Source organism: Pan troglodytes, chromosome 4 (genome assembly GCF_028858775.2).
Source record: "Pan troglodytes isolate AG18354 chromosome 4, NHGRI_mPanTro3-v2.0_pri, whole genome shotgun sequence".
Lineage (NCBI taxonomy): Eukaryota > Metazoa > Chordata > Mammalia > Primates > Hominidae > Pan > Pan troglodytes.
The window spans coordinates 77,707,102-77,734,705 of record NC_072402.2 but is presented as its reverse complement, the minus strand read 5'-3'; the positions used below and the strand labels follow the sequence as shown (position 1 = coordinate 77,734,705).

General features: G+C 39.6%; 1 protein-coding gene across 5 annotated transcripts in view; it reads right to left on the bottom strand.

Annotated features, from left to right (window-relative positions):
* The window catches only part of PRLR (prolactin receptor), a 180,944-nt gene that overhangs the window by 6,623 nt on the left and 146,717 nt on the right, over positions 1-27,604 (bottom strand). For 3 of the 5 annotated variants that reach the window (XM_001150064.8, XM_063811323.1, XM_016953442.4), the window contains 5 exons: positions 17,190-17,359; positions 14,738-14,879; positions 13,393-13,492; positions 12,829-12,898; positions 312-10,722 (listed from right to left, as the gene is read on the bottom strand). In XM_001150064.8, coding sequence (XP_001150064.2) covers positions 9,709-10,722; positions 12,829-12,898; positions 13,393-13,492; positions 14,738-14,879; positions 17,190-17,359 — 1,496 coding nt within the window. In that variant the 3' untranslated portion in view covers positions 312-9,708. Of the gene's footprint in view, positions 1-311; positions 10,723-12,828; positions 12,899-13,392; positions 13,493-14,737; positions 14,880-17,189; positions 17,360-27,604 lie in introns of those variants that run through there. The other 2 variants (XM_063811324.1, XR_001717767.4) reach the window with 2 other exon arrangements.

Below are 27,604 nucleotides of genomic sequence, written 5' to 3'. Positions count from 1 at the left end.
AGATGAATAAAGACTGGGGAAATGTGTGTTCAGTTTTGATTTAGAATTAGTAGGAAAATAAACTCAGAGGTGTTCAAAGATGAGCACAAAAATTTCTGCCGGAAAAAAATGCCACAGGTGAGTGTCCTAAGATAAATGTTTTAGCATGTGTCTGCCTACTTTATTTCCGGAGTTAAAATGCAGTTCCCCCTCCTTCTTTAAAAAAATCTATTCTAATAAATTTTGTTGTGGCAAAGAAAAAAACTTGTTTCAAGTTAAATTTTTCATGTAATGCATGTTTCACATACATATATAAAGACCCTCCAAAAACCATTGCTCAGGTAATAATTTATTAAGTCAATTTAAACTAAACATTACTACCATTGCAAAAGCATTTGCTCTGAAAAGGGACTGAAAAATGCATCATAAAGTTACATAGTTCAGCAACAATATCAATATTGATTATATAAAGTAAAACTACTGGCAAACGTCATTTAAGCTTACCCTGTAATTTTTAATAACTTTATAAGGAGCAAATGTGTCACCTTAAAAATGTACCAGTGGCATTTACAAATTCCTTCAAACTCATTTACAAATACAGTAATAAAAATTCCTGAGCTCCCTTTTCTTACACCAGTATTCACCAATCAACATCCACGCGGTGTTTTATTTGACCCACATCCTCTTTCCTTTTCTTAAGAAAATATTTTATCACATTCGTAAAAGTATCTGTGCTTCAAGTCAGTTTGTAAGTATCTGTTTTTAATGTGAACCTGATCATAACAAGAGAAAAATGCTTAACATTAGCAGGGGCAGCAGGAATTGAGGGGTGGTGTGGGGGACAGTGGAGGAGATGTAAATACAAGAATTCCAGTTTAGGTGTTGGGACTTCCAAAGTAGAATACATCTGACAATATCAAAAACAGACTCAGTTTCATCTGCATGGTTTCAAGGGACTTTCAAAGGTGAAGCCAGCAGGAATTACTCTGCATATTCTGGCCAGGAAGGTCCCTGTTGGGGGCTTTTCAATAATTCTATTTCTTATCCTTCTCCCTAGTACCCCCACTGCTCCCTTACCCCAAGATTTCAAAGTTTCTATTAAATGGAAGTTGCATCTTCCAGCCCCAAAGAAACTGGGGAGATTTAGAATGTATAAAACTTGATTAGCAAGTTGTAGGAAACCTGACAAAAGTTAAGGTGTCAGATGGGATTCTGGCAAGATGTGGCAATATTTAATTTCTGTTTTCTTTCCGGAAAGTATATTCAATGCTTTTGAAAAATTAGCTACATCTTACTTCTCCAGCTCATCATTAATTGTATAGATCCTGTGTCTGGTGACCGAAACTTCAAATTTTGCACCTTAAAAATATAAGAGGGCCCAAGAATTAAAGGCAGTTGGCTTCAATATAAGCACAGGAGAGCTAGCGTTTCTGTGACTGAAGCCAAGTTTTTTAGAGCATGATACTCAAGTAAGAAAGAAATTTCTCATTCTTCTGTAAGACATGGCATTAGAGAATTAAGAGGAGGCAGAGAAGAACTTGGAAAGCAAAACCACACACCATTTCACAATTCTGGAACACGGACATGAACAGTAAGTGAAACTTTCTAGGTTTAGATCCATTAAAAGATTATCCATTTACACTTCATCTGATGGATTTTGTCAGAAAAGATGTTGTTAATAACATGGATAAATAATAACTGTTCAAAAGGATTCCCCACTTAAAAAAATGCTTTGGTTCTTCCTTTATTTCACAATATTTAAATAAGCTTCTCTTATTGGATCTCCTTGTATCTGGTTCCATCTCCCCTCATTTTTCTCAGCCTGCCATGTTATAGGGATGAGGTAAAGGAGGGAAATTTTGTCTTGCAATCATAGGAAGGGTGGACATAAAGGGGAAGAATTTTTTTTGTCCAACTTACATAAACAATGTCCTGATTATAGATCTTTTAGTAACAAGAAATGTCCAAAAAATTGCTTCAGCCATGAATGTGTTATTTTGCTCAACTCCATTTCAAATAAAAAAATAGAGCAAGAGTAGGTAAGCGAATTAAACATTTATTAAGCCAGGCACTGAGCTGGGTATTTTCAGTAATGATGTGAATAGAAATATAACTAACATATTATATTGGGATGTCTAAGATTTTGTTTGGCAGGCATTGGTTTTGGCATGCAGTAAAAATGAAGATGTTATGATAATAGCAGTTAGTGTTATCTCCAATACTATTGACAAAGATTTAACTACCCATGTTGTCCCCTCAAAATAGGAGGAGATAAATGAATAAAACCATGGAAAACAGAGAGCACAATGTGCCATAAGCAAAGATTTACAGAATGAAAAATGCAAAATAACAAATCAGATAACTATAGTCTTCTATAAATCTTTAAGTCTAAAAAAATAGACATTACAATAACTACATATAGAAATGAGTTTTTAAAATCAAAACAAGATTATTTCTGGTAAATGGCTGACTTTTCCCATATCATACTATGTTTGATGACTAAAATCAAATAAGGAAAAGGGTTATTTCTAGGGGGGTTACAGAAGTCAATTTGTAAGAGATATCATTATCATGGCTTTGGACAACTATGAGGTGACTTATAGTTAGGAAAAAATCTGCACTCTATGGTTTTGTTGGTTTTTCATATGATGACTTACTAAGTATTCTTTCTGAATCTTTCTTGTAGCCGGTTTTTATAAAATATAGACATGTAAGAATGGTTATTCAGAAACTCTTGCATAACCCTACAAAGTGATGAATTAGAAGGTGTAAAAAAAAACCCAGCAACTTAATTATAAAACAATTACTTCTAATTTCTCACTTAGTGTTGGGGAATTTTGCTTGGCATTTTCTAGGGAAAGAGGAAAAGCAGAGGTAGTGGTAGCTTTGAAAATGTGGAACCTTATGCTATTATGTATAACTTCACTTCAATATGGCTTTACAGAAGACACAGTCACCCAACAGGCTGGTTCTAGATTGCTTTGGTTTCCACATGAGACTTTTCAATTGTTTAAAATGAATGATGAAGCACAAAATCCAGCCTCATTATGCAAAGAACAATCGAGAAGTGTCAGCAGTCACATGAAACAAAGCCGAGAGGCTGACTTTCAAACAACTGTTGGATTGTACTTTAAATGTGTAACACCCCAGAGCAGCTGTACAATGAATGACATAGAATCTTTCTTCTAGACAAAGATTAAGAAAAAATTAGTACATTCACACTTTCAACAGAAATACATTACATATTTTTTCAGTTTTGTTTTACAGTCATAGACACAATCATATTGAAACTACATATGGATAAATTGTAAGTTATTAAGTAATGATTTTCAATTGTATTACATGATGAGTTTCACAACATGAGGATTACATATTTCGATATGGCGTATACTATTTTTGAACCACATAAAGCAATATAGTACAAAATAATGTAACAGTTACTGTAAAGTCAGTAATGCCACTTGGCAAATACATCAAATATGCCACCAAAAACCAGTCAAAGCATGAGACATGACATCTTTCATTTCTAAACTATAAGCAGCTTTGAAGGAAGGACATTAGGACACAAAAGGGAGGTAGTTACTTTAAAATATTCAAAATTAGTTTTTCAGGAATTTCATAAAACAAATTATTTTTCAGAGGTATCTTCGCCATATAGTTTTTCAGATAACATGGAAAAAAGATTTTTCCCCCAGGATTTGTAAAGTGTGCACAAAAAAACTCAGACTACATTTTGAGGTTTATCCAAGTGAAGCGTAATTTGACCATAACTATTAAAGGTTATTTTTTATATTACTACTTCAGTTGCTGAAGGTTTTAGGGTTTTTTTCTTTTTAATCAGCAGCAAGCAGAATGTTAATTAATAGTCTAAGATGATCTGAGAGTTAATTAATAGACTAAGATTATCTGTGGTCTATTTATTGACCACACCTTATAAACAGGATAGGTTTTTCCTATTTTGAGACTTTACATGTCTCAGTACTTTCTAAATTGAAATCAGAGCATTAAATCAAGGGAATTGATGTGGACAAAACAGCTGCCAGCATGATAGTGTTTGTGAATTATGTACCTCTCTTAGACATAAACTCTTAGACATAAACTCATAAAATCTGTTCAGAACACTGAACAGATTTAGATTTACCATAGCCAATACAATTTGGATTAAGTGGGTTAGTCTCAGCATTTCATGGAATCCTGAGATGCCCAAATCTCTGGAAACTTCCTATTTCCTGTTTTACTATCTTTTTCCTTTTATCGAAATGGGTGCCATGAGGGTCCCAGACCAAAACTCACCATCCTGAAAAACAAAAGTCTGGGGAGAGAACTCCTGTTTTATTTTCAGATGATATATTTGCTAATCATAGAATAAGTTCAGATCATAATTATAAATAGGATTTCTCTGAAGCAATCAATCTGTATTTTTAAAGCTTCTCCTTAAGACCTCCAGTATCTAGTCATCGAAGTAACTTGGGTTTATTTATTGAGACAAGGTCTTGCTCTCTCACCCAGGCTGGAGTGCAGCGACACAATCACGGTTCACTGCAGCCTCGACCTCCTGGGCTCAAGCAATCCTCTGGCTTCAGCTTCCCAAGTGGCTAGGACTACAGGTACGTGTCACCATGGCTGGCTAATTTTTAAAATTTTTGTAGAGACTGGGTCTTACTATGTTGCGTAGGCTGGGCATGGATTTATTAATGGCTTTTGAATTAACTAAATAATTAATGAACATGGGCTTAATCTCTAAGTATGCAAATCTCTAAATGGGATATACTTGTGATCTTCAACTTGGCCTTGGATATCTGTGTGACTGATTTAACCTTTGACTCAGTCTTTTGCAGTGCCAAAGTCATTGTTGATGAATAATTTCATTTCTTGTGGATCCTATGGTTGCTACTAACTCTTAGGAAAATAGTAGGCTCTGGAGAAGGAGTAAAAACCCTACAAATATGTAAAGCTAGGAAGGAAAAGGAGAAGCAAGGATGTTAAATCAATCTGAGTTGGAGGAACAGATCTCTGTTTTTCTCTGAAGCATTGTCACACAGTCTCATGTGCTCACTGCTTCAGGCCAAGGGCGTGTCAGCAAGGCTTTCTTGCACTGCACCAGGGACACTGACCTGAAACCCTGGATTTTACCTAGATCATGAGAGGTCTTAGAAACCTTTTAGGCCAACCTACTTATTTAACAAGTAAGGAACCTAATGGCCAGAGTTTAAAAGACTCATCCCAGGACATAGTGCCTACTTAGTCGTGGTGATGTGATTTAGTCTTGGACATTGAGTGCTCAGTCACTGTCTCAGTGACAGCATTATTGTGCTTGAGCCAAAAAGGAAGAAAAGGAAATTTGTTCACTCAAGAACACATGAGACTTTCGTCAATGGCACGTCTATGTTAGCAATGCTTGGGATGGTAATTCAAAGTCATTTATATTTTTCTGTTTGTGTACAAAGTTCCAATGTGCATGCATTGTTCTCTTCAGGTTTAGGCATGTAAGCCAATGACATTCAAAAATGTATCAATAAGTTTTGGTATGGAGAGTCTCAAATCACAGGGTGGCAGGTTTATCCCCAAATCACAGCCAGCCTCAATTTCTTATCAGGCAAAATAAGCCACACTATTCACAACAGCTCTGTGTTGATTCAATTAAACAATACGTAAACATTCACTGAACATTGCTGGTTGGTCCTTAGAACATTTTGTTGTGCCCTTTCTGGCTTCTTCTCATCTCTCCATTCATATATATCTATATCTATATCTATATCTATATCTATATCTATATCTATATCTATATCTATATAATCCCTATAAGGCAAATGTTACTTTCTAATCAATACATTTTTCCTTGCAAAATGAAAACTTTAAAAAAAAATAGAGGAAGGCACTTTGTAAAATGTGCACAAATCTGTTTCTTTCTTGTCTACTCTAAGGAGATAGGGAAGTTGCTAAAGGCAGGGCCAAGTCTTTCTGCAAATGATGGGCAGTGGTGGACACTTGAGGAAAGAGAAAGCCAGAGTTTCCCCAGAGCTAAACTGCTCCTTGGAATGCAGGGGCCTCTGGTTGCTCAATAACTCACAGGCTTTTCACATTCAGCTGGGTCATCACAAGACACAGAGCAAAACTGCCCAGATCTTGTACAGGCAGTAAAGGATTGACCCCTTCAGACCAAGCCAGTTAAAGTGAGTCTTTTGTACTTAAGTGACTACCAGGATTGGTCTTAGGCACTTAGGAAAATGTAGAGTCTGTTATATAGCTAATAAATGTAGGATCTGTTAAATATCTGACACAGCTGATATAACTTGTGCTTATACACATCTGTTAGAATGAATTGGAACATCGTGCTGTTCAGGTTGTAAGCTACACAAATCACCCGTTGCCTAGATTCAGTTTCCGTGCGCCTTAAAACTTGAATATTTAGGTATTTGTTTATAAAAATACAACTTATTATAACTCAGAGTGTAAGGATACATGAGCCAACTGTGCAATGGTTGTTAACAATCTAGGATGGTGCGAGGAAAAAAATTAACAGCCAAATATAAGAAAAGAGATTTGGGGCTGTTGGATTCAGCAAGGAATGAGCATGGCTTGATTCAGTAAAAGATCATTTTTCTAAAGATTAGTGCCTCATTCAATATGTCTCTTCTCAATCTCCTGCCTCTTTTTTTAATGCCTCTTTCTACACATATATTTGCACATAATCTTAGAATATGATTCTGTACACATATCACTTATAAAATACTTGTGCAATATATTAAGACCAACTGGAATGGACGGTTTAAAAAGCAAAGTATAAAGAGCACATCACTGAAGATTACTTTGTATTTCTATGATGAAGAGCAATTTTTTGTTAGATTAAGATAGAAGGCATTGGTTGGCATTATCTTTGCAGAAAAATATTCAGTGAGTCATGGAATCAAGGAGTCAGTTTCAAAGGACCTTAGAGGTTATCTGGTCCAACATCTTCAGAGGAAACTGAGGCTTAGAGGGGGGAATTAATCTCTCCAAGGCAAAGCAGTTAGGACCAGAATCCAGGTCTCTTCACCGCCCCCCTGCCCCACATGTATCCTTCCATTTGAACAGCTGTCTCCTTGATAGACCACAAAAAAGCTTAATTCAGATAAACAGTGCTAATTGATCATAGAATTAAAGTCTTGGCTTAATGAGTGGCTAATTGGTATTTTTTAGGGATTTAGTTCAAGTCCTTAGCTGTCACATTTTTTCATACGTATAATACAAAATTATATGTCAAAAGCAGATTACTTTTATGTTTAGGTTTTCAGACTATAAGAGTGACTGATACATAGCTTCTCTATTCTTAGAGAAGAATAGACTATATTAGGAAAGATTTAGTCTGCATTGGCTTTGAGGGTGACTGTCTTTGGTTAATGTCTCTCAAGGTAGATTATATTCCTTGGCCTTTCAGAAGTTGTGCGTAGTTTTGCAGGTCATTCTTTTATGTGAATTCATATAAGATTCAGCATAATGTGAATCTTAAACTACTGATATGTTTCTTTTTTTGCCTTCTTACATGCAGTGTTGTTCATTGCAAGTCAAGCAGACTTGATCTGCCCTTTCCAAAAGAGGATTGTTACTATGAACTAAAATAACCTTTAGTGGAAATGGTTGTCTAGAACAATGCTTCTCAAACTTCAGTGTGCAATTGAATCATTTGGGGATCTTAGTAAAATGCAGATTCTGATGCTTAAGATTCTGCAAACGGAATTTTCAAACACTGCCCAGGTGATGCCTATGCAGTTGGTTCTCAGACAGTTAAAGTATCGAGGATTTAGGGGACTGAATGAGCTTGGACAACTTTCCCACACGCTTCCCTTACTCACATGATATTGTTTATATATTAGAAAAATGGAGCTTCGTATCTATTGCTTTTGCCATTCTCAAAACATTGGCAATGTGTTCACTTTCAAACAGGAGGGGGACCTCTGGGTCCAGTTGCTATCAATATGGGATAGTTGGGGTGGAATATTTAACTCCCAGAGGTGAGCTCAAGTTCTCTATGTCCAGCTAGTAAATGGACATATAGAATAGATTTACCTTCAAGTGAAGGGAAAAATAGAGGGGGGCTGTTAGATGAGTCATGGATGCGCCCTTTAAAACGAGGATCCAAGCTTTGACTTCTTTCAGGAAGCCTGGGACTGGAATTGACCGGGAGATTCTCACTACCTCACTCTGACCTTTGGAGCTATTCCCATTGCTCTGGGAAGCAAATACCTAGTTTCCCAGAACTTTTATTTGGACACTTCTGATATGAGCCGTTTCTGCCTCTGCCAAGATTTTGCAATTGAATTTACTTCAGAGAGACACTAACTCCTGGCTTTGCTTAAAATTTTTTTGTGGCCCAAGATTTCTCACAAAAGCAAAACCTCTCTCTTTTAAACAGCTGTTAGAAATGGTCGCCCTCCCTTTTTATGGTAGCTTTAGGAAGATTCACCCATTGATGAACAGGAGTCCCAGAGGAGCCTGAAACTCAAAGGAGAAATAATTTCTGGTCTGTGGAGAATCCTAAATCCCTAGGTTGGTGGTGGTGGTAGCAGTTGTTTAAAGTGTCCTGGAGATCAAAAGAATCAGATAAACTATACTATATTGCGTTGAAAACTGAATTTTGTCATTCACTTCATATTTCACAGTGGGCTTTGGGTTGGTATGGCATTTTGCTCCACAAATGGGAACTTTATATACTACTATGTACTGTAAATACACATTATAACCTTGCAGCAGAAAATACTGTACCCACTGAATATGTAAACAGCTTTACTGGGAAGATAGAAAATAGTCTTTTATTTTACCTAAGTCATAGAAAAATAGTCTTCAAAAATACAGTTAAACTTATGGGTTTATATTAAAGTAGAATTTGTATGTACAGTAAGGCAGTAATTCCATTAGCATCCTGCTGTGGTTTTCTTTTCAAGTTAGTCTTTAGGGAATTTTTTTTTAACTAAGGAAAGACTAAGGTGTATAATAAATTATCTATCATGCTGAAATGAAGCAGGAAAACATCCTAAAGGGATTCACATGAAATTCATTTGCCCCTTGTGTAAGAAAATTTTTATTTCCAAACTATATTTTATAGAGGCTTTAGAGTAGAATTTAGGGGGAAAATCCATGCTTAACATATCTAAACTATTTTAAGAAAAAATTGGAGGCATTATTTCTTACTTGCATATCAGCAATGTGTCAGTAAGGTATAGGAACTTATGTAAACAATTTGTTCTGGAATGCATTCTTTCATTAAATGGTTATATTTGGGTAATCCTAATAAAATGGACGAGGAGTGTAAAGGTTATGCAGTTGTTTTTCAAAAGCAATTTTCATGGCATTTTCCTATGTGGAAAATTTTCTTTTGTCATCTTTCTATGGTAAACAATTTTGACAATTTCATTTCCGTCTGTCCCATGCCAAATCATGAAAGCCTTTTCCAGAGGATGTACCTATTGGCATTGTCCCTCAAGAATACTAAGCAGTGTGCTTTTATTTCATTGAACACATAGTTTTATAACTAACAGCAAAAAGTAAATCTACAAATCACAGTTAGGAAACATAATGATTTGTTCTGGAATCAGCTGCTGGAGAAAGAGGCGAGTGGTTAAAAATGGAGCATGAAAGGAGCTGAGAGCTTTAGTAGTGTCAGTCTGACTACATTCTTGAGCATTTCATGTACTCTGTAGTGTTACCTGAAGAAAAATCACATTTTAACCAATCATTCCATTAGTCAAGCTATCAGTGAAAGGAGTGTGTAAAACATGCGGGATCCAGGTAATCCAAACCACCCAGCTGGAGCCTGCACTTGCTTGATGTTGCAGTGAAGTTGGCCAGGGCTTTCTCAGCTTGATTCTGTTCAAGTGATGGTGGGGCCTCTTTGGCTGATTCTTCAAAGCAAGCCACGTTTTTAGCATGTGGATCTGGCACCAACACCAGGATGTTGTTATCCATGACCCCGGACACCTTGGCATACTCCTTATTGTTCTCAGGAGTCCCGGGCTTCTTGGGCTTGCCGCTGTTCTCTCTCTGTTTTGGTAGCAATGATAATGCACCATCTTTGTTGACCTTGTGAATCTCCACATAATCCAAGGGTTTAGCGGAGCCAAAGGGGGTTTTCTCCTGGGGCAGCAGCCAGGGCGTATCCTGGTCAGTCTCGGAATGGAAGCTTTCTACCTCCCTCTGCTGGGTTGCCTTTCCCTCTTCTCTAGACTTAATGGTTTGAGAGGATTTTAAAGCATCTTTACCTGCTTCATTCAACAGAGTGGCCGGTGCACCTGCAGGGCCCACAGCCAGCTCACACACATCAGTAATATTGTGGTAAGAGGATCTGGGGTTGTGCTGGCTGGGCTGTGGTAGGGGCCATGTTGAACATTTGGATCCACCAGCATGAAAATAGGGGATTTTGCCTTCCATGCTTATGCACTGGGGGTCCCAGGTGTGGGTTGTTTCAGGATTCTCTGGCTTCTCAATGACCTCAGGATCATAGAATGTGGAGGGATTGGCCTGGGGTTCCTCACACTTTTCAGACAAAAGGGAAGGGCTGTCACAGCTCCCCCGGCCTGAGTCAGTGTCAGGATCCAGGTATGTGGGTTTCATACCTTGACTTGGGTGTTCTTTTGAATGGACTGACATTAGATGCTGGTCCTCACTATCATCTACTTCTAAATACTCCACCAGCAAGTCCTCATAGTCAGAAGTGGGAGGAAAGTCTTGGCATCCCAAGGCACTCAGTAGTTCTTCAGACTTGCCCTTCTATTAAAACACAGACACAAGAAGAGATGGCTGTTAGCTTCATAACATTCCAAATCAGCATCCCTGCTAAGTGGTGCTGTTCATTGCCACGAGCAGGTGGGAAGATCTCAAACTTCAGACATTTGTGTGCCAGGCCATCTAGAATCACCTTCTGGATAGTATTCAGCAGATTTTTTTTTTTTAAAGTCAACTCAGGATATTTAACGTAGTCTCTCTCCAAGCAATAATAATCATGAGTTTAATGGGCAAGTAGTATATACACATACAATAATAAACAGATAACTATAAAATGAAGGTTTGTGAAACTTCTAAACCCACAGTGCTTATGCATGCATCTGACACTGCGGCCCACTGGCAGAGGTGTGGTTGCTGGCCTGCTAACTTCCTCTATCTCTTTCTAGAGTCTGGCAATAGTAAGTGGATTCTTGTCTTTTCCTTCTGTGGTTCATCTTCCTTCTCTCCTTCCTCTTCTTATTTCCCCTTCCCTTCTCCTCCCTCTTCCTAATCTACTGTTTTCTTCTACTCTACTTCCTCTCCCTCCTTCTCTTCTCCCCCTTCATCACCCTATTCCGTATTTCCGCCCTTCCTATTATTCTCCCTGCTTCTATCCTTCCTTTCCCCCTCCTATTTCCTCCTGCCTCCTCCTCTCACTCTTGCCTCTTTTTTTTTTTTTTTGAGACGGAGTCTCGCTCTGTTGCCCAGGCTGGAGTGCAGTGGCATGATCTCGGATCACTGCAAGCTCCGCCTCCCGGGTTCACGCCATTCTCCTGCCTCAGCCTCCCGAGTAGCTGGGACAACAGGCGCCCACCACCACGCCTGGCTAATTTTTTACATTTTTAGTAGAGACAGGGTTTCACCATGTTAGCCAGGATGGTCTTGATCTCCTGACCTCGTGATCCGCCCGCCTCTGCCTTCCAAAGTGCTGGGATTACAGGCGTGAGCCACCGCGCCCGGCCTCTTTTTTCTTATCCTCTGACTTGGGTCAGGTACTGACCTAGGTCTTGGCTTTATCACTTATTATAGGGTATGTGACTTTGGACAAGCTGCTCTCTGAACTTCAGCTTCTCCATTTTTAAAAGGTAGAAAATAATACTACCCATCTGGGAGGGTTCTTTTGAGGATTAGAGGTAATATCATTAAGAATACTAACACATATTTTTGAGACAAAAGTAGCTATTTTATCATTAAGTCTCTGTGGCTAGCAGGTTAAATTGTGAGCTGGACAGTAACTAGTTTAGTTTGCTGAGACATTCATGCTGGTTCTATCAGGCCAATGCTACACTGGATAGTGGAGGAAGAGCACTGGGTCAGGAGCCGGGACTCCTGGGCTCTAGTCCCTGCTTCGATATTTGCAACCAAAGTGAACACAGACAAGCCAGATTATCCAGGACTCAATTCTTCTATTCTTACACTGTCAGACCCAGAGCAGCTGGGTCAAGTGGTATTTGCCTTAATGTACAGCTAGTTGCTTTTATATATGTCAGTGTTAAGCTTAAAAGCCAAACTGAAACTATTTATTTCAATTTGGAGAAAAATTTAAAACTGTTCTAACCTCTCTTTTCATTCAAAACACTCATCATTTAATTCCCTCTTGAATCAGCCCAAATGGGCCCTGGCAAACAGATGGCCCCACTGTACTGATCTGGTCTCAGCTGAGTGCCCAAAGTGAGAGATAATGGCAACGGGATATTCTGTTACTATGGCTTTATGTAAAGAACATTCAAGTAGAAGCTTTTACCAATGTATGATTGAGGGGGTGGTGGTGGGTGCCTGTTTTGCATTAATCAAAATATTCACTCTCTTTCTAAATTGATTATTTGTACAAAATGTTTATCTCTATGCTTATGAGTAGATCTGATAAATCAATAAATGTGTTTCCATGTTTTCTTGGCTTTCTCTCCTTGCCCTCTGACATTTAGTGTGTGAAAGTAAGTACCCTCATCCTTCACACAACTTTCTGTTAACACACATGCTGACCAGGAGAGACAGTCCAAAAAGGCTGGCTGAAACTACCAGGCTGAACTGACGGGGACTGTGTGTGAGTGTGTAGAGTTAATTACTACAGAGCAGTGAGTCACAATCCATTTTTTTGCCTCCTGTACTTACCTCCAACAGATGAGCATCAAATCCTTTTATTTTTGGCCCAGGAACTGGCGGAAAGATGCAGGTCACCATGCTATAAAATAATTCATGAGATTGGCTAAATGACTCATTTCTGACTTTGTAATTTTTGAAAGGTTAGTATAATAGCCACTATAGGCACTGTGATAGAGATAGGACTTAGAGTTTGGCAGCTCCATGCAACAATAAATGATGACAATAAAATTACAGAGGCCTATATTAAAATTAACTTTAGCTAATTAAGGAGGCTGATTTTGAAGTTAGTGGATTATCTGGACTATTTGCTTCTCTTGATTTTAGCTACTCTTGCCAGATTTTTACTGTTTCACAACTAGGAATCTCTGTTTCATAGAAAGAACATCAGCCTGAAACGAGTCAATTTTTCTACTTTTTATAGCACTGATAAAAGATTTTTTTTTATGGGCAAACACACTACATCTAATGGCTAAAATGAGGATTATCTACAGGTTTCCATCATCTTTGTATTTTTTTTTGTCATTATCCTTGACTATCATGATTGGGAGGAAAAGTTGAGAGACAGTGAAGTACCTATAGCCCTTCAAAGCCACTGCCCAGACAATAATCAAACAGATGACAGCAGAAAGGACAGCCACAGAGATCCACACGGTTGTATCATTCATGGTGAAGTCTAAAAAACAAACAGCCAGAAAGCTTTGATCACGTACAGCATCATTAAAAACAAACCAACCTAATGAATGAAACTCTTAAACCCAAGAGTGTTTTCCTCCATCCATATTTTTTTTGATTTGAACAGCAATCCAAAGTATCATCAATGACAGGGCTATTTTCTTTTAAATATTATTAATATTTTAATATGTTGCATATATTTTATAGTACTCTAAAAATTTAAAAATCCTTTCACTTATTCTTTTTAATTGATCCTTAAAGAGGAAATCCAAGGTCACATGGTCATTTGCAGTAATAATAATAAAAGCTAACATTAAGTTCTTACTAAAAGCCATCAATGGTGTTAAATTGTTTGCCTACATTGCTTTGTTATAAAAGATAAGAAAACTGGGAATCAAAGAAAGGTTTACCAATGGCCATATAACTATAGTATTGCAGGCTGGTATTTGAACTCAGGCTTTCTGCCTCTAGACCCTGTGCTTTTGTTAAGCAATAGTCAGGACTGGACTAGATGCATGCCTGATTTGCAGTTCAGTGCCCTTTCCAGCATGCCAAGCCAATGAAAGCCCGATACTTTGGTCAGGCAAGTTGTTAGAAAAGCTAGACTTTCCTGTGTGGTTTTGGAAAAGACTCCTAACTTTGCTGAGGTTTGGTTTCTTCACTTTTAATTTTTAATGATAATCATATTCTCTGAATACCTGGGAGGGTTGGGAGGACCAAATAAGGTACAGGCTTTGTAAGCTGTAAAGCATTTTAAAAATGCAAGATGGATTGTTCCCTTATAGAACACAAGCTACTGAATTAAGGTGCTTTGCTGGAGCTGTCTATCTTATAGCCTGTGTCTTCACTAAGAGACAAGGTGCCAAGTGTAATCCATGGCAGAGACTGAGCCTTTGAGACACAGTACTGCCTTATCAATTCTGGAAGAACTAGAGGATGACCTTGACCAAATCCTCTAAATGATAGGAATAGGGAAGATGGTGGGAGCATAATAACTGATCATCAAGCCCCTTGAGGCATCAGACCCATGTCTGTAGCCTTATCCTAAAATTGTTCTCCATTGACAGTAATCCAGGGAGCAATGCTGCTTTTCAAAATGTCTTCGTATTGGGCAGAAAGATTATAAACCCACCTCTATTGTTCTGGCTAAGGCTCAAAATGGTTTCTCTATTAGTAGTTATTATATGCAAATATACCATTTAAAATATATTTAGGGACATAAGCAAAAAAGAGCCAAGACGCTCACCACTAGGTATCTGAATGAAGGTCGCTGGACTCCACGCGCTCCAGTATCCATGGTCTGGTTTGCAGCGAACCTGGACAAGGTATTTCTGTCCTGGATGTAGGCTGAGAATCTTAAACTCTGTTTGCTGCCCAGCAAAATGGATCTAAGGTAGGATAAGGAAAACAGAAGTCACTTCTAACATTTGTTGTGAAGAAAGAGAGTTTTCCCCTAAAAAATAAACTAAGTTAGGCTGAACAATCATATACAGAGAATTCCCTGCTGTCACTACTCCACTGTCTTAGCCCTATCTTTTCCTTCTCTTAAAATTGCTCACACAAAAATTTAGCAGGTTTTCTATCTCTCCATTTGGGACTCTACTTCAGAAAAGTCAAATATTCTGCCTCCTTCCCACTTTATGAAAAACAACTACTTAATAAATATAGAAAGAATAACAAAATTGGCCAGGCATGGTGCCTCATGCCTGTAATCCCAGCACTTTGGGAGGCCAAAGCAGGCGTATCACCTGAGGTTGGGAGTTCGAGATCAGCCTGACCAATATGGAGAAACCCCGTCTCTACTAAAAATACAAAATTAGCCAGGCATGGTGGCACATGCCTGTAATCCCAGCTACTTGGGAGGCTGAGGAAGGAGAATCACTTGAACCTGGGAGGCGGATGTTTCAGTGAGCCGAGATCGTGCCATTGCACTCCAGCTGAGTGACAAAGCGAAATTCCATCTCAAAAAAAAAAAAAAAAAGAATAACAAAATTAAAGAATTGTTAGCCTTTAAACCCTAATGAAATAACTGATTCAATAATAAATTGGTGTTAAAAACATGAGGTGAAAGAGAATTGGGCATTCATGTATGGTAAAGTAGTAGTATACAAATTAAACATGACCTTACAATCAAGGGATCAGTTTGTCATCTCCTCAATTCAGGGGCCAGTTTTAGCATCACTTATGGTGGGTCAACCAGATGGTTTTTGACATCTGATTAAATACAATATAGAGTACATAATATCACCTCTGAATTTACCAATTCTTGGTAAAAATTGTTCAACCTACATCTAATCAAGTCTGGTTACAGGAAATGGAGGTGTAGAGAAATTAGCTAAATGACCCCACAAAGAACTGATCAGAGAAAGGTACAAGGTGGGATACTCTATGGGACAAGTGGCCCAGTCTCCTCATTACACTGAAACTGAAGGGATATAACGACCAGTTACAATGTGTGGTCTATGAGCAGATTCTGGTTTGGACAAAGTAGCTGTTAAAGATATTTGGAAACATTGGGAGGAATTAAACTAGGGACTGGGTATTAAACGATATTAAGGAATTTTAATTTTCCTGTGTGTGATCCTATTATTTTGGCTATGTTTGGAAATGTGCCTTTTTAAAAGAGGCATATACTAAAGTATGTAAAGATGGAATATTGTACCACCTGCAATTTAATATTATTTCTTTAGGTCAAAGTATTTTATTTTTATTTTTAATTTTATTTATTTATTTTTTGAGACGGAGTCGCTCTTGTCACCTAGGCTGGAGCACAATGGCATGACCTCAGCCCACTGAAATCTCTGCCTCCCAGGTTTAAGCAATTCTCCTGCCTCAGCCTTCAGAGTAGCTGAGATCACAGGCACTCGCCACCATGCCTGGCTAAGTTTTTTGTATTTTCAGTAGAGACTGGGTTTTGCCATGTTGGTCAGGCTGGTCTCAAACTCCTGACCTCAAGTGATCCACCTGCTTCTGCCTCCCAAAGTGCTGGGATTACAAGTGTGAGCCCCTGAGCCCAGCCTTTTTTTTTTTTTTTTCCAAATGGAGTTTCATTCTTGTTGCCCAGGCTGGAGTGCAATGGCGCGATTTCAGCTCACCGAAACCTCTGCCTCCTGGGTTCAAGAGATTCTCCTGCTTCAGCCTCCCGAGGAGCTGGGATTACAGGTGCCCGCCACCACACCTGGCTAATTTTTTTGTACTTTTAGTAGAGATGGGGTTTCTTCATGTTGGCCAGGCTTGTCTTGAACTCCTGACCTCAGGTAATCCACCTGTCTCGGCCTCCCAAAGTGCTGGGATTAACAGGTGTGATCCACTGCACCCAGCCTGGTTGAGGTATTTTAAAGTAAATAAAAACACAGCCATTGACTATGGACGGGATATACTGAGACTGCCCCCTCCCACCTGGTGCCATTTAAGTACTCTTACAAGGGTCTAGATAAAAAATGTACTAAGGGAGGCAGGTTGGAAACCTGGTCAAGTGTCTGAGCAGTACAAGAAACTAGCCCGAGGAGAGCTGTGAAGATGAGCCCCCATGAATCCCAATAGAGGGGAAAAGGGCTTTTCACATCTGGGTGGGTCACAACTGCATTGGAGGCCAACACAGTGACCCAGTAATTAGGAGGAATGACCTGTTTTCAGTTGTGAGGGCTTTATCCTTGCCAAAGGCCATAGTTCCTTCAAAAAGCATATGGATCACTCACCTCCCACTCAGCTGCTTTCTCGGGTTTTAATCGAATTTCATACAGGAGCGTGAACCAACCAGTTTTTAAGTCAATCAGGGTAGGTGGAGACCATTTAATCCACAGGTAGGGTTTTCTGTCTTCTGGCTGTTTTACTTCCACAGCCAGCTCCAAAGGAGGGTCTGGTTGAACTGCAGAAATACAGCAAATGCCAGTAGCACTCATTGCTTGCACCTTTTCTTTGGCTTTACCATTTTCTATTAGGAATTCCTTTTTCTGTTTATCATCTCACTCTTCCCACTGTACTATAAGCCCCCCAAATACCAGGGCCTTTTGTCTTCTACCTCTTAGTATGTGACCAATCATATTTGTGCATACAGATGAGGTTTACATGGTAAGAATAATAAGCAGCTGGTATTTCATTCTGCGCATGTTCTCGCTTTTCATCAGTTAGAATCTCATAGCTATTCCCATAATTTTCATGATGACAGAGACCAGGTGATAAAAACTGGGCTGGGATTTGCAAGTGGGAGTTGGCATGGAAGACTATAGGGAAGAGATTTCAAACAGCTTATTTCCCTCAGCTGGGAGTGAGATTCTCCTTAGTTACACACAGTTTTTTGTAAATGAACTATTCATAATCATAACTCTGCAGATAACAGGTTTACAGATTCCATCTTCGTTTCAGCAATTACATCTTATATTAAACATACATATTACACCCTGTGGTAAATGAGATCCACTCTCCCATAAGCTAAATGGAGGTTGAGCTTTTTGGCAATGATCCTTTTGGTGATTTCATAACAGCCTGTTGGCCCAGTCACTCATTCAACAAATGCTTAGCAAATTCCCATTAGCAAAATGACAGCTAATGTTTCTCGAGTATTTACTACATGCCAGGGACTGTATAAAATACTATCTCTGCATCGTTTCTTATAATCCTCCAGCAACTCCATGAAGTACTATTATTGTACCCATTCATTTTACAGAGGAGGAAACAGGCTTAGAAGAGGGAAATAACTCACCTAAGGTCACATATTTGGTAAAAGTGTTATTTGAACCCATACCTATGTGACTTAGAGGAAGTGGTCTCTACTATTTCACTCTACCATGGTTGTAAGACATTGCATTTGATGTCAGGTGCTGGAGAGCAGGCCTGGGATTAGGCTGACGTGAGTGAAGTGCATAGGATACAAAATTCAAGGAGGGACAAATGGCCAAGAAGCACATGAAAAGATGCTCAAGGTCATAAGCCTTCTGGGGAATGCAAATCAAAACCGCATTGAGATACCATTTCACATGTACTAGCATGGCAAGAATTAAAAAATGAAACATAACAAGTGTTGGTGAGGATGTGGAGAGATTGGAACCCTCAATACTGCTGGTAGGAATGTAAACTGGTGCAACCACTGTGGAAAACAGTCTGGAAGTTCCTCAAAAAGTCAAACTTAGAGTTGCCATATTGCCCATCAATTCCACTCCTAGATATAGATTCAAAAGAATTGAAAACAGATGTTTAAGAAAATCTTGTATGTGAATTTTCATGGCAGCACTATTTATAATAGCCAAAAGTGAAGAAATCCAAATGTCCATCAGTTGATGAATGGATAAAAAATGTGGTAGAGGCCAGGCACAGTGGCTTATGCCTGTTATCCTACCATTTTGGGAGGCTGAGGCAGGTGGATCACCTGAGGTCAGGAGTTTGAGACCAGCCTGGCCAATGTGGTAAAACCCCATCGCTACTAAAAATACAAAAAATTTGCCAGTCCTGGTGGTGTGCACCTGTAGTTCCAGCTACTTGGGAGGCTGAGGCAGGAGAATCACTGGAATCTGGGAGGCAGAGGTTGCAGTGAGCTGAGATCGCACCATTGCACTCCAGCCTGGGTGACAAGAGCGAAACTCCATCTCAAAAAAAAAAAATGTGGAACAGCTACATATTTTATGATTCCATATATATATATATATATATACATATGAAATATCCAGACGAGGCAAACTCCCAGAAACAGACAGTCATTGCCAGTGCTTGAGGAAGGGAGAATGAGAAATAACTGCTTAGTAGTGGATGTGAAGTTTTCACTGAGGGAGGTAAACGTGTTACAGAACTAGATAGTGGTGATGGTTGCATAACATTGTAATAAACTAATGCATTCAATTGCATACTATAAAATAGTTGAAATGGTGGATATGTGTTTTGTGTTTTTTACCACAATAAAAACAAATGAAGTGGCTTCCTGCTGGCAAGGATTAAAAAAAAAAATGAAGGAGGCATTTACTTCTGTAGGCTCCTGTAGGTACAGGCCTTGTGAGTACCTTCCTAAGACTTAGGTGCTGGGGTGCTGGCTTGCCTCACCCCAGTCTCAGTTCTGCTGTTCAGTGACATTTTCTCCATTCATTTATCACCTCCTTAAATCAATCTCTGTACCAGATGGGGAAAGAGTGACTGTAACTATACTGTACTTGGCATTATGAGTTACATTTGCCTAAAAACCAACTTTTAAAAATTTGCCATCCGTGGTCTGGTTCCAAAATGGCTGAATAGGAACAGCTCCAGTCTACAGCTCCCAGCGTGAGCAACACAGAAGACGGGTGATTTCTGCATTTCCAACTGAGGTACCGGGTTCATCTCACTGGGGCTTGTTGGACAGTGGGTGCAGTCCATGGAGCGTGAGGCGAAGCAGGGCAGGGCATTGTCTCACCTGGGAAGTGCAAGGGGTCAGGGAATTCCCTTTACTAGCCAAGGGAAGCCATGACAGATGGTACCTGGAAAATTGGGACACTATCACTGTAATACTGTGCTTTTCCAACAGTCTTAGCAAATGGCATACCAGGAGATTATATCCCATTCCTGGCTCAGAGGGTCCCAAGCCCATGGAGCCTTGCTCACTGCTAGCACAGCAGTCTGAGATCAAACTGCAAGGTGGCAGTGAGGCTGGGGGAGGGGTGTCTGCCATTCCTGAGGCTTGAGAATGTAAACAAAGTGGCCAGGAAGCTGGAACTGGGTGGAGCCCACCCCAGCTCAAGGAGGCCGGCCTGCCTCTGTGGACTCCACCTCTGGGGCCAGAGAATAGCTGAACAAAAGGTAGCAGAAACTTCTGCAGACTTAAACGTCCCTGTCTGATAGCTCTGAAGAGAGTAGTGGTTCTCCCAGCACAGAGTTTGAGATCTGAGAATGGAGAGACTGCCTCCTCAAGTGGGTCCCTGACCCCCGAGTAGCCTAACTAGGAGACACTTCCCAGTAGGGGCCGACTGACACCTCATACACCCAGGTGCCCCTCTGAGATGAAGCTTCCAGAGGAAGGATCAGGCAGCAACATTTGCTGTTCTGCAATATTTGCTGTTTTGCAGCCTCTGCTGGTGATACCCAGGCAAACAGGGTCTGGAGTGGACCTCCAACAAACTCCAAGAGACCTGCAGCTGAGGGTCCTGACTATTAGAAGGAAAACTAACTAACAGAAAGGACATCCACACTAAAACCCCATCTGTACGTCACCATCATCAAAGACCAAAGGTAGATAAAACCACAAAGATGGGGAGAAACCAGAGCAGAAAAGCTGAAAATTTTAAAAATCAGAGCACCTCTTCTCCTCCAAAGGAATGCAGTTCCTCGCCAGCAACGAAACAAAGCTGGACGGAGAATGACTTTGACGAGCTGAGAGAAGAAGGCTTCAGACGATTGGTAATAACAAACTTCTCCGAGCTAAAGGAGGATGTTTGAACCCATCACAAAGAAGCTAAAAACCTCAAAAAAGATTAGACAAATGGCTAACTAGAATAAACAGCATAGAGAAGACCTTAAATGACCTGATAAAGCTGAAAACCATGGCACGAGAACTATGTGATGCATGCACAAGCATCAGTAGCCGATTTGTTCAAGTGGAAGAAAGGGTATCAGTGACTGAAGATCAAATGAATGAAATGAAGTGAGAAGAGAAGTTTAGACAAAAAAGAGTAAAAAGAAATGAACAAGGCATCCAAGATATACGGGACTATGTGAAAAGACCAAATCGACATCTGATTGGTGTACCTGAAAGTGACAGGGAGAATGGAACCAAGTTGGAAAACACTCTGCAGGATATTATCCAGGAGTACTTCCCCAACCTAGCAAGGCAGGCCAACATTCAAATTCAGGAAATACAGAGAACACCACAAAGAAACTCCTCGAGAAGAGCAACTCCAAGACACATAATTGTCAGATTCACCAAAGTTAAAATAAAGGAAAAAACATTAAGGGCAGCCAGAGAGAAACGTCAGGCTACCCACAAAGGGAAGCCCATCAGACTAACAGTGGATCTCTTGGCAGAAACTCTAAAACCCAGAAGAGAGTGGGGGCCAATATTCAACATTCTCAAAGAAAAGAATTTTCAACCCAGAATTTCATATCCAGCCAAACTAAGCTTCATAAGTGAAGGAGAAATAAAATACTTTACAGACAAGCAAATGCTGAGAGATTTTGTCACTACCAGGCCTGCCTTACAAGAGCTCCTGAAGGAAGCACTAAACATGGAAAGGAACAACCGGTACCAGCCACTGCAAAAACATGCCAAATTGCAAAGACCATCAATGCTAGGAAGAAACTGCATCAACTAATGAGCAAAATAACCAGCTAACAACATAATGACAGGATCAAATTCACACAAAACAATATTAACCTTAAATGTAAATGGGCTAAATGCTCCAATTAAAAGACACAGACTGGCAAATTGGATAAAGAGTCAAGACCCATCAGTGTGCTGTATTCAGGAGACCCATTTCCCATGCAGAGACACACATAGGCTCAAAATAAAGGAATGGAGGAAGATCTACCAAGCAAATGGAAAACAAAACAAAACAAAAAAGCAGGGGTTGCAATCCTACTCTCTGAGGAAACAGACTTGAAACCAACAAAGATCAAAAGAGACAAAGAAGGCCATTACATAATGGTAAAGGGATCAATTCAACAAGAAGAGCTAACTATCCTAAATATGTTTGCACCCAATACAGGAGCACCCAGATTCATAAAGCAAGTCCTTAGAGACCTACAAAGAGACTTAGACTCCCATACAATAATAATGGGAGACTTTAACACCCCACTGTCAACATTAGACAGATCAACGACACAGAAAGTTAACAAGGATATCCAAGACTTGAACTCAGCTCTGCACCAAGCAGATCTAATAGACATCTACAGAACTCTCCACCCTAAATCAACAGAATATACATTCTTCTCAGCACCACATCACATGTATTCCAAAGCAGACAACATAGTTGGAAGGAAAGCACTCCTCAGCAAATGTAAAAGAACAGAAATTATAACAAACTATCTCTCAGACCACAGTGCAATCAAACTACAACTCAGGATTAAGAAACTCATTCAAAACTGCTCAACTACATGGAAACTGAACAATCTGCTCCTGAATCACTACTGGGTACATAATGAAATGAAGGCAGAAAGAAAGATGTTCTTTGAAACCAATGAGAACAAAGACACAACATACCAGAATCTCTGGGACACATTTAAAGCAGTGTGTAGAGGGAAATTTATAGCACTAAATGCCCACAAGAGAAAGCAGGAAAGATCTAAAATCGACACCCTAACATCACAATTAAAAGAACTAGAGAAGCAAGAGCAAACACATTCAAAAGCTCGCAGAAGGCAAGAAATAACTAAGATCAGAGAAGAACTGAAGGTGATAGAGACACAAAAAACCTTCAAAAAAATCAGTGAATCCAGGAGCTGGTTTTTTGAAAAGATCAACAAAATTAATAGACCACTAGCAAGACTAATAAAGAAGAAAAGAAAGAAAAATGAAATACATGCAATAAAAAATGATAAAGGGGATATCACCACCAATCCCACAGAAATAGAAACTACCATCAGAGAATACTATAAACACCTCTATGCAAATAAACTAGAAAATCTAGAAGAAATGGATAAATTCCTGGACACGTACACCCTCCCAAGACTAAACCAGGAAGAAGTTGAATCTCTGAATAGACCAATAACAGGCTCTGAAATTGAGGCAATAATTAATAGCCTACCAACCAAAAAAAAAAAAAGTCCAGGACCAGACGGATTCACAGCCGAATTCTACCAGAGGTACAAAGAGGAGCTGGTACCATTCCTTCTGAAACTATTCCAATCAATAGAAAAAGAGGGAATCCTCCCTAACTCATTTCGTGAGGCCAGCATCATCCTGATACCAAAGCCTGGCAGAGACACAACCAAAAAAGAGAACTTTAGACCAATATCCCTGATGAACATTGATGCAAGAATCCTCAATAAAATACTGGCAAACCGAATCCAGCAGCACATCAAAAAGCTTATCCACCATGATCAAGTAGGCTTCATCCCTGGGATGCAAGGCTGGTTCAACATATGCAAATCAATAAATGTAATCCATCATAGAAACAGAACCAAAGACAAAAACCACATGATTATCTCAATAGATGCAGAAAAGGCCTTTGACAAAATTCAACAGCCTTCATGCTAAAAACTCTCAATAAACTAGGTATTGATGGGATGTATCTCAAAATAATAAGAGCTATTTATGACAAACCCACAGCCAATATCATACTGAATGGGCAAAAACAGGAAGCATTCCCTTTGAAAACTGTCACAAGACAGGGATGCCATCTCTCACCGCTCCTATTCAACATAGTGTTGGAAGTTCTGGCCAGGGCAATCAGGCAGGAGAAAGAAATAAAGGGTATTCAATTAGGAAAAGAGGAAGTCAAATTGTCCCTGTTTGCAGATGACATGATTGTACATTTAGAAAACCCCATCGTCTCAGCCCAAAATCTCCTTAAGCTGATAAGCAACTTCAGCAAGTCTCTGGATACAAAATCAATGTGCAAAAGTCACAAGCATTCCTATACACCAATAACAGACAAACAGAGAGCCAAATCATGAGTGAACTCCCATTCACAATTGATTCAAAGAGAATAAAATACCTAGGAATCCAACTTACAAGGGATGTGAAGGACCTCTTCAAGGAGAACTACAAACCATTGTTCAATGAAATAAAAGAGGATACACAGAAATGGAAGAACATTCCATGCTCATGGATAGGAAGAATCAATATCATGAAAATGGCCATACTGCCCAAGGTAATTTACAGATTCAAGCTACCAATGACTTTCTTCACAGAATTGGAAAAAACTAAAGTTCATGTGGGACCAAAAAAGAGCCCGTATTGCCAAAACAATCTTAAGCCAAAAGAACAAAGCTGGAGGCGTCACACTACCTGACTTCAAACTATACTACAAGGCTACAGTAACCAAAACAGCATGGTACTGGTACCAAAACAGAGATACAGACCAATGGAACAGAACAGAGCCCTCAGAAATAATACCACACATCTATAACCATCTGATCTTTGACAAACCTGACAAAAACAAGAAATGGGGAAAGGATTCCCTATTTAATAAATGGTGCTGGGAAAACTGGCTAGCCATATGTAGAAAGCTGAAACTGGATCCCTTCCTTACACCTTATACAAAAATTAATTCAAGATGGATTTAAGACTTAAACGTTAGACCTAAAACCATAAAAAAATCTAGAAGAAAACCTAGGCAATACCATTCAAGACATAGGCATGGGCAAGGACTTCATGACTAAAACACCAAAAGCAATGGCAACAAAAGCCAAAATTGACAAATGGGATCTAATTAAACTAAAGAGCTTCTGCACAGTAAAATAAACTACCATCAGAGTGAACAGGCAACCTACAGAATGGGAGAAAATTTTTACAATCTACCCATCTGACAAAGGGCTAATATCCAGAATCTACAAAGAACTTAAACATGTTTACAAGAAAAAAATCAAACAACCCCATCAAGAAGTTGGTGAAGGATATGAACAGACACTTCTCAAAAGAAGACATTTATGCAGCCAACAGACACATGAAAAAATGCTCATCATCACTGGCCATCAGAGAAATGCAAATCAAAACCACAATGAGATATCATCTCACACCAGTTAGAATGGTGATCATTAAAAAGTCAGGAAACAACAGGTGCCGGAGAGGATGTGGAGAAATAGGAACACTTTTACACTGTTGGTGGGACGGTAAACTAGTTCAACCATTGTGGAAGTCAGTGTGGCGATTCCTCAAGGATCTAGAACTAGAAATACCATTTGACCCAGCCATCCCATTACTGGGTATATACCCAAAGGATTATAAATAATGCTGCTATAAAGACACATGCACACATATGTTTATTGTGGCACTATTCACAATAGCAAGACTTGGAACCAACCCAAATGTCCATCAATGATGGACTGGATTAAGAAAATGTGGCACATATACACCATGGAATACTATGCAGCCATAAAAATGGATGAGTTCATGTCTTCGTAGGGACATGGATGAAGCTGGAATCCATCATTCTCAGCAAAACTATCGCAAAGACAGAAAACCAAACACCACATGTTCTCACTCACAGGTGGGAATTGAACAATGAGAACACCTGGACACAGGGTGGGGAACATCACACACAGGGGCCTGTCATGGGGTGGGGGGAGGGGGGAGGGATAGCATTAGGAGATATACCTAATGTAAATGATGAGTTAATGGTTGCAGCACACCAACATGGCACATGTATACATATGTAACAAACCTGCACGTTGTGCACATGTACCCTAGAACTTAAAGTATAATAATAAAAAAAATTTGCCATCAATTGCAAAAGGACTCATGTTCACAGTCCATGCCATCACTCCACTAAGACTGTTAATGGCCCCTCTGGGAAACTGTGGTGCAACAGCCGTGGGGCTTTCCAGAACATGATCTGTGCATCTGTTGGTGCTGCCAAGGCTGAGGGCAAGGTCATCTCTGAGCTGAATGGGAAGCTCAATGGCATGGCCTTCCATGTCCCCACCATCGTGTCAGTGGTGACCTGACCTGCCATCTGGATAAACCTGCCAGATATGACATCAAAAAGGTGGTGAAGCAGGCATCGGAGGGCCCCTTCATAGGCTGCAGGGTTATACGAGAGTTCCGTGGGCACTTCTTTTATGATTTTGAAAAATATGGTCCAACATAGTCTTTCACCAGAGAATTTGTTTTCCAGAATCAATGAGAATCTCATATACACTTGATTTCTCTTTTTAAACATACTACTTTTCTATAGTGAGCCCCTTTTTTGTGGATCACATTTATTAAAACAGTTACTAATTTCAGAACATTTCTTGCTTTCATTGTTTTACCTTCAAATATTATAATGCTTGAGGGTAAGGCAATACACACACACACACACACAAACACACACACACACACGCCTCCTGGGCTACACTAAGCACCAGGCTGTCTCCTCTGACTTTAACAGTGACACCCACTCTTCTACTTTTGGGGCTGGCATCACCCTCAACAACCACTTTGTCAAGCCCATTTCCTGGTATGACAGTGAATTAGGCTGCAGCAACAGGGTGGTGGACTCATGGTCCACATGGCCTCCAAGTAGTAAGACCCCTGGACCACCACCCCCAGTGAGCACACAAGAGCAAGAGCGAGACCCTCAGCTGCTGGCGAGTCCCTGTGGCACTCAGTCTTCCACCTCAGTAAGAATCTCCCCTCACAATTTTTATGCAGACTCCCTGAAGAGCAGGTGCTTAGGGAGACCCACTTTGCCATGTGCCATCAATAAAGTCCCCTGTACTAAAAAAGAAAATTGCCATCAAGTCTAAGCTAATATGTTACTGAGTAAATACCTAAGAAAGATTATTTTGAGCACATTTCCTAAACAAACAGCAGCTAATTAATATATGTTTTAAGTTAAATACATACTAAACAATGCTTCTGATAAAAAATTATACAAAAACGCAAATAAAATGTTGAGGATGTATCTTTTAGAGCATACTTTCCCAACCTCAGCACTACTTGCATTTTGGACTGGATATTTCTTTGTTGGAGGGGGATGTCCTATGCTTTGTAGAATGCTTAGCAGGATCTCTGGGCTTTATGCACCACATACAAGTAATACCCCCATCTCCCCACTTTCCTAGCTTGTGACAATCAAAAATGTCTCCAGTCATTGCCAAATATCCTGTGGGAAGAAAAAACAGCTCCCAGTTGGGAACCACTGCTTTTAAGTGTTTTCAATGTAACTAAATATTACTCAACAACAAAGAACTCTACTCCTGAGCAATTATCTTTCAATGTTGTCATTCTGTACTGCAGGTTATTGCTGGATGAGAGTCGAAGTATCAGAAAATGTACCGTGCATTTTAAAATGAACTTCCGTGGCCTGTCCCAACACTGTAGGCTGCAGGGTTATAGGAGAGTTCTGTGGACACTTCTTTTATTATTTTGAAAAATATGGTCCAACATATTCTTTCACCAGAGAATTTGTTTTCCAGGATCAATGAGAATTTCATATATACTTGTTGATTTCTCTTTTTAAACATATTACTTTTCTTTAGTGAGTCCCTTTTTTTGTGGATCGTATTTATTAAA